Genomic DNA, 7,669 nt, shown 5'->3' with positions numbered 1-7,669 from the left:
AAAATAATTTGTAAAATGGAAATTGGCAAAATTACGTTTAAGTGGTTAATTTCCATTTATAATCCTATAGGATGTAGATATAGAACCTTTATATTTCCTTATATCTTATGTGCCCAGAGAGATTTTAAATTTCATAGAGATTTTTAATTTAAATTACATAATGTGTGTGTATCCCGAAGCACTTAGCATTGGGTAGGAGCTGCCAGAGCCCCCGACCCAGCTGCGTTCCCTGCCAGAGCCCTTGGGAATATGGGGCCCAGAGCAGTTAGGAATACAGGCTCAAGAGCCCTTTGGAATGTGGGGTGAGGAGCCGTTTGGAACGTGGGGCGAGTAGCCGTTGGCACTGCTTGGCGCAGAGCTGGTGGGCAGAGACGGTGGGCCCAGAGCCTGTGTGCAGAGCGATGGACGGTGGATACAGCCTCAGGATGGACGTTACTGTCCGAGAGCTCATGGAGCTCTTTCTGCAGAGCCCGCTGGTGGCGGGGGTGAGTGCACCTGCCTCCCTGTCCCATTGTGGGTGCCCTGGCTCCTCTCCCGCCCCCCTGGGGTCTCCACAGACCCCACCCTCCTGGACCCTAGCAGTCCTGGGACTCAGGGCTCTTCACAGGTTTCCAAACTGGGGGCGGGCTCCAGGCCTGGGGGCCTGAGGGGTTTCCTACTCTGGAGCCCATGCACCAGGTGCAGGACGCCCTGGCGCTCCCAGCCCTGGACTGAGATGAGTTCACCTGCTCCTGCCGGGGCGCTAGGCTGCGGGTCCAGGAGCGGACAAGATGTGAGTCGTCACCCCGGCCCATGTGGCTGGACCACTTGGGAGAAGCACTCACTCCCCCCAAATACCCTGATGTAGCATTTGAACTGAGACCAGCCGGTGGATGGCGGTGACGGGTGAGGGTTGGGGGGGAGGGGTCTCCAAGTGGGAACGTGTACCGGCTGGGATGGGTGCAGCCCACAGGGCCCTGCTCGCCGTTTCCACGGGAGCCTCAGAATGTGCACATGGGGTGACCTTTCCTGCCTTTCTGTCCGCACCCCCCTCCTCGCAGGTGAAAACTTTGAGCCCAGTCGCCAGCGGCAACGGTGAACACCTGTACATGCACTTGGTGGATGGCATCTTGTTAAACCAAGTCATGTCGGAAATGTAAGTTGTCTTCACAGGCAAAGGACAAAACTTTGATTTAAGGGTGTAGAAATGGAAGCATTTGATTTAAGGTTTGATTTAAGGGTGTAGAAATGGAAGCATTTGATTTAAGGTTTGATTTAAGGGTGTAGAAATGGAAGCATTTGATTTAAGGTTTGATTTAAGGGTGTAGAAATGGAAGCATTTGATTTAAGGTTTGATTTAAGGGTGTAGAAATGGAAGCATTTGATTTAAGGTTTGATTTAAGGATGTAGAAATGGAAGCATTTGATTTAAGGTTTGATTTAAGGATGTAGAAATGGAAGCATTTGATTTAAGGTTTGATTTAAGGGTGTAGAAATGGAAGCATTTGATTTAAGGTTTGATTTAAGGATGTAGAAATGGAAGCATTTGATTTAAGGTTTGATTTAAGGGTGTAGAAATGGAAGCATTTGATTTAAGGTTTGAGTTAAGGGTGTAGAAATGGACGGTTGCTATGGGAGGGTTTCTCGTGGGCCAGGGGTCCCTCAGGCTATGGGCCCTTTGGCTGCCATTCGTTGGGGATGAACTGCAGGACACTGGGTTGGCAGTTTGTCTGATGAAGGATATTCAGAACTGAGGGACTGGCAAGCACTTGGTGTAGATGGTTCAAACTCAGCTATCAATGTGGTTTAAGCGATGACATTTTAAAAATAAAGCTTTTGGGGGGTCATGGAACTGCAGCGGACAGTGTCTGGCTACAGGAAGTGTTGGGTGGGTCGGGAGCACTGAGCGTGACTGAGGTTTCACTCCTGGTTAGGACGCCGTGTTTCTGAGCCACGTCATCTTCCCTGTTCAGCTGCCCCACAGGGAGTGCAGTCGGTTAAGTGGCTTCTCCTGTTCTGGATTGAAAGCCACTGTGCTAGGAGAGGCACAGGGGTCAGGATGTTGAGGGACCCATTTAGCATCTCAAACAGGGTCCGGTGGAGGTTGCACTTGTTAGCGTGCATGCGGGACCACATCCCCTCCTGCTGCTGAATTCTGCAGAGCCTGCCTGACTGCCAGCCTGCCCCACGGAGGTGGTGGCTCCTACCTCTGCACTGTGTTTCAAACTCAGAAACGGCAGGGGAGGTGCTGGAACTTAGCGTCAGTGTGGTTCTGAGGCACTTGAAGGAAAAGAGAACATCCCAACGTTCTCCTTGGAGCAACCCCTGATGCTCACCTACTCACCTGCAGCTAAGCTGTCAGACCTGAGCGTAAACCCTCTGGCTAATGAGAATCAGCTCCATTTGTGGCCCACGCAGTGGGAGGAGTTAGCTTTGGCATATTACGTGTTTTAAATGGACTTACCTCAAAAGATCTGTTTAAGAATTTCCCAAGCACATAGCTCCTTCTGTTTTAATAAGTCATGTGCTATCATGCTGTGGGAGAGGCACTTCAGTACTACTGTGTTTTTTCAAAAGCCCCACCAACCTTACCAACCCACCCACCCTGTGTTTGCTTAGATCATAAACAACAAATCCGTTAGCTTTGGCAGAACTTCTCTGAGAACACTGATGGAAATGAGTTTTCCTGGCATTGTCCAGGGGCAGAGTCAAGTTCTGGCAACCACCCTTCCCCCTCCCCCACCCATGGTGTTAGACCCTGAAAATTACTGGATTCCATTGGTGCGGGGGAGGGGGGGATGAAACTCCCACCTGCCCTTACCCAAGCCCAAGACTGTTTAAAGAATGAGCAGCACCCCAGCCTCTTCCCTCAGCTCTTACAGGCGGAGGGAGGACGACAGCCCGGGGGCTGTGGCTCTTTCTTCCCTGGCTTTGGAATCCCTGAGCTTTCACCACTTGTTTGTGGATCTGGAGGAAAGAAAGCCTGTTGGACCTTCCTGTGAGAAATGCCAGCTCATCCCTCGTTCACACTTGGCCTGTGGCTAAATTCAGTTGGAAGGGCTTTTCCCCTCCCCTTGACAATTTCAAATGTTATTTTCTCCTCAGTGATGTGCCCAGGGAATCATCCAGAAGTGAGAGCCCACCCATTTGAGGGTCTTAAGGCCTTAAGCAGGGCTTCTGGGTCTTTCTGGTGAGGGCAGGCACTGAAGAGGGACAGCGGGGAAGCCCTCTGGGTGGCGTTCCAGAAGGAGGAAGTGCAGGCAAGAGCGGCCCCAGCAGCAGAGCTTACTGCTTGGGGAGGAGCATGACCTGCTCCAGGTGTGTACATGAGGACATTGGTGGCCTTTGGAAGTGGTGGGGATTGACTGGGAAAGGGGTGCAGGAGAACTGGGAGGGGGAGGGGTTTTCTATATAATGACTGGAGTATGTTTCATTTTTAAAAACTCATCAAGCTGTCACTTAAGATGTATGCACTTCACTCTATGTAACAATCCCCTCAATTAAAAAAGAAAAAGAACCCCAGCCCTAGTGTCCACACGTAGGGAGCCAGCGGGGCCTGAAGTCCAGGTATTTCACTTCCTAGCTGCCTGGCGCTGGGCGGGGCGCTCATCACCTCAGTTTGCTCATCTGTGAAATGGGAAGTGAAGTGCCTCCCTTAAGAGATGGTTGTGAGGATTAGATGAGATGATGTGTTAGCATGTAGCGCAGCGCCTGCCACGTAAAAGGTGCTAGTGTCAGTCACTCACTTATGTGTATACCCTCCTTATCCAGGAAGGATTTGAGGCACCCCGTAAGAATTGTTTTATGTTTCTTCAGTCTTCCTCCCACATTCTTAGTTTCCTAGATGATGATAATTCATAGCCTTAGCCCTCTCCCATGAGGCCTAGGACAGAACTGGACTCTGGGACCCACGTCCTAGCCCCACATCCGACACTGTACTGAAGCTAAGCCTGTTTTCACTTCTGCCAAGTGGAGAAATGTAACTGCCCAGCAGGGAAGGCTGTTCTGCTTTCCCAAAGCCCGTGCTGGGAGCTTCAACTGAGTGCTGTTCACCTGTTTGGACCAACTCTCCCCAGGTTGATGGGACTGAGGAAAGAGAGCAGCAATCTGCTCACTGGCTAGCTGGAGCTCAGATAAGAGGTGTGTTACCTAATGCTTCAGAGCCACCAGGCGGCTGGCTGGAGCTCAGGTGACTGCACCTGGGCACTGAAGAAGGCTGCGGTAGGGCAGCAGTCTCTGGGCTCTGGCCTCCCAGTGGCATGAGAGCCTGGAAGCAGGAAAGCCCTGTGAGCTCAGCTTTCTGGGGAGGCCCTGGTCTAGGAGAATCGCTGAATGAACATGAGGCGTTGAGGGGCGTGGATGGAGATGCGTGGGAAACTTGCTGAATCACTCCTCTGTAAATGCAGAATCTCCGGGTACCCACTGATACCCCAGGGAAAAGAAGGGGTCTGATTCACGTTACACACATTTTTCACTGTCTTGTGGGAAAGTCATCTGAGAGCTTTGACTCTGGCATCAGGCAGGCACATTTTAATCCCCCCTTTGCCACTTACTAGTTTATTACTTTGGGCAAATTCCTTAAACTCTCTACGCCTCCATTTCCTGATCTGTAATAAGGGATGGAATTTTATAGACTTGGGGAGGATTAAAAAGATCACGTATATAGAAAATGCCCAACAAATGTCCATCATCATTGTCATTAGAGTGAGGCCCAGAACTGGTGTGTGTGTGTGTGTGTGTGTGTGTGTGTGTGTATGCGTGTGTGTGTGTGCACACCCGTGTGCCTGCATGCCTGTGCTGGTGTGCATGTACTTGTGAGAGTGGACACCATTTTGATTTGGCCCAGATTGGAATCAGCAGCGTTAGATCTGTTTTTCCCGCAACAGGAGAGGAGGGGGTTACACATCCTGGGCAAAGTGGGATAGACTTTCCTTAGCAATAGTTGGCTTGTTTGGATTTGGTTCCAAATAACCTTTCTCTGCCTTGAGAGCCTTAAAGGAGGGAGTACTGATGGATGATCATGGTAATTAGTCTGATTGCTCAGGTAGGAAATGCCAGGGCTCTTTGGAGTGGAGTTTCAGTTAGTACTGCTCTTCAGAGCTGGTGGGAGAAGCAGGGGGTCAGAGCCCCTGCCCCACCCTGGTGCATGGAGTGTGCCTGTGTGCTGAGGCCCTTTGGTTCCTGGCACTCCTGGGGGGGTTCCCGTGTGACTCACTACAGAAAAAAATGAAAGCTCAGGCGACAGCAACAACAAAACATGAAAAAGCCCTGCGTGTTCCCTAAGCTCTGCTATGTTAAGAAGCACATTTGTCAGTTTATTAACTTGTTTCTTATTTCTTAACTAGAGGCCCGTTGCACGAAAAGATTTGTGCAATAGGCTTTCCCTTCCCCTGGCTGCTGGCACCAGTTTTCCTCTGGCACCCGGGAACCAGACCTTCACTCTGGCCACCGCCTTCCATCTTCGCTCTGGACACAGTCTTCTCTGTGGCTGGAGCCTTCAGTCTTTGCTCCTCGTTCCGGCGAGAGTCTTCAGTTTCTGGCCAGAGCTGCTCCTGTAGCTCCTTCCACCCTCCACCCTCCCCCTCATAGCTTGATCGCGCCTGCAGACCTCGCTGTGGGGCTCCTGTGTCCCGGGGGTGCTGCCTTGCCTGCGGCCCCGCTTTTAGATCACGATCAGGATCACGGGCCGCAGGCAAGGCAGCTCCTGGGTCCAGGAGGTGCTACCTTGCATGCGGGCCAGCTTTCCATCGTGATTACCGGCTAGGGGGCAGGCAAAGGCAGCCCCGGTTCTCCAATCCAGGGCTGGGAAGCAGGGCAAAGGTGGCCCCTAGAGCTGCCTTTGCCCTGTCCCCTGGCACTTGCCTGCCGCTTGGGTTTCCAATCACCATTCTTCCATCCTTCCCCTTTCTCCTCCCATCATTGCGTCTACGTATGCAAATTAACTGCCATCTTTCTTGGCAGTTAATTTGCATATAATCCTGATTAGCCAATGGGGAGTGTAGCGAAGGTACGGTCAATTACCCTTTTTGTCTTTTATTAGATAGGATGTGCTCTCATCCAGGGAGAACTGCACCCTGCAGGTAAATCATTTTGTGATGCCAGGCACACTTCTGCAACCAAAGAGCCTTTGTGGTTTGAATTCTGAAAGCCTCCTTTGTTCCTAAATTAATTTCCACTGAACCGCTCACCTTTATTTCCTCGGTAATGAATGGCTCCATGGGAAACATGTAACGTGTAGGTGTCTTGGCCAGACTCTCCTACTGTGTGGGGTCAGTAAGAACTGTTGTCACCTGACAGTTGAAAAGCGGTCCTCTTGTTTCCTCATGTGACTATTTTAGGGGACCCAGGGCAATTGAATGAAGCCCTTGGCTGAGTATTGCCTGCAATGGATAAAGGGGTTTGCATACATGCCATGCAAGGTGGGGACTCCTAGTGTAGCTAACAAATATGTACTTCATGGCTGCAGTTAATTTAATTAATCTAGTTTTTAACTAAAATGGTGCCATGTTAAGACTTTGAAAGAACAAGGCAGGAAAGATTGTCAATCAGAAGAGCCTCAGCCTTCTCTTCAGACAGAAGATTGCCAGGCTCCGCCCCTCCCCATAGGCCCTTTGTTGCGCCAAGTCTTTTTCAGATTTTTCCTTGAGATTCTTTTCTTCTCCTGTGTTTTCCTTGACCTATAGGACTCTTCTCGCTCTCTGTGTCCAGCACTGCAATGATGTATGCAGGGACACGTTCAATCCAGGGGGTGATGACATGTTCAGTGGCATCTGCACACCTGTTGGTTATCTTCATAGCTTCATCCCAAGTCACTAAGGAAGGCTGCCAGAGGCCAGATCCACCAGTAGTCCCATTGCTTTGGCATAATTCCTCACTTAATTTCGCCAATTGTTCCCCACCTCTGGCTAATCCCGTCAGTTCATAGCTGTCAGTTCCTTCATGGGCATGTTCAAATACTGGCCAAGTAACACCTGCTACATCCTCTTTCTTCCCTCACATGTTCACTTGGGCTTTGTTTACATCTTGGTGCTCAAGTCCCCTGCTGTGAACTTGGCCTCAGTGAGTGGGAGACATCTTCTCTCATCACTTCACCCATCAACATTTAAGTCTCTACAATCTTTAGGATCTGTGGGAATCAAAGGTGAAGGCATGGGATTCTTTCTTTAGGAGGTTTATGACCTGTCGGTGCTCCTTTTAATCGGGCCTTCATCATGGTCTGTGCTATTTGCCAGGGAAAGATTTCAATTCGGTCTTTGCAGACACTGTATCTCATTCGCAGACATTCTGAGGGTGACTGTTTTCTCGGGTTCCCAGCCAGGCAGTGGGGGCTGCCACAGCCCCAGCCCCAGTATCCTCCTCTCCAAGTCAGCTGCTTGTGTCTTGGTTGACTTTCAAACAGCTTGTGGTGGTGCTGGTTTTTAAATTGTACTTCCAGTGACATCTGACACGTTTATTTGTAGATATTTTTCCTATTTGTCAATTTTGTATTAATTATTGGCTTCAAATGAGCAGAATGGCATTGATATGGATTTCCATGCCTCCCCCATCTCCCCTTCATTATGGAGGGGGGCAGGTTACTGCAGAAAGAGGAAGAGGCCTGCCTCTCTTCCATCAGACCAGCTCCCAGGAGGCTCAGTGCCCTCATGAACCCAGGAAGACAGCCCTCATTTGAATTATCACCCCTCCCTGTG

The 7,669-nt window shown here is 50.3% G+C and overlaps 1 protein-coding gene across 1 annotated transcript in view; it reads left to right on the top strand.

The window, feature by feature from the left end:
• Positions 1–425: 425 nt before the first annotated feature.
• The window catches only part of LOC132213901 (protein Daple-like), a 57,643-nt gene continuing 50,399 nt past the window's right edge, over positions 426–7,669 (top strand). The window contains exons 1-2 of the mRNA XM_059660781.1: positions 426–485; positions 1,041–1,135. Of these exons, the coding sequence (XP_059516764.1) occupies positions 426–485; positions 1,041–1,135 (155 nt within the window). The remainder of the gene's footprint in view (positions 486–1,040; positions 1,136–7,669) is intronic.

The sequence above is a fragment of the Myotis daubentonii genome, chromosome 12 (genome assembly GCF_963259705.1).
Source record: "Myotis daubentonii chromosome 12, mMyoDau2.1, whole genome shotgun sequence".
NCBI lineage: Eukaryota > Metazoa > Chordata > Mammalia > Chiroptera > Vespertilionidae > Myotis > Myotis daubentonii.
This window is presented reverse-complemented; position numbering and strand designations above follow the sequence as displayed.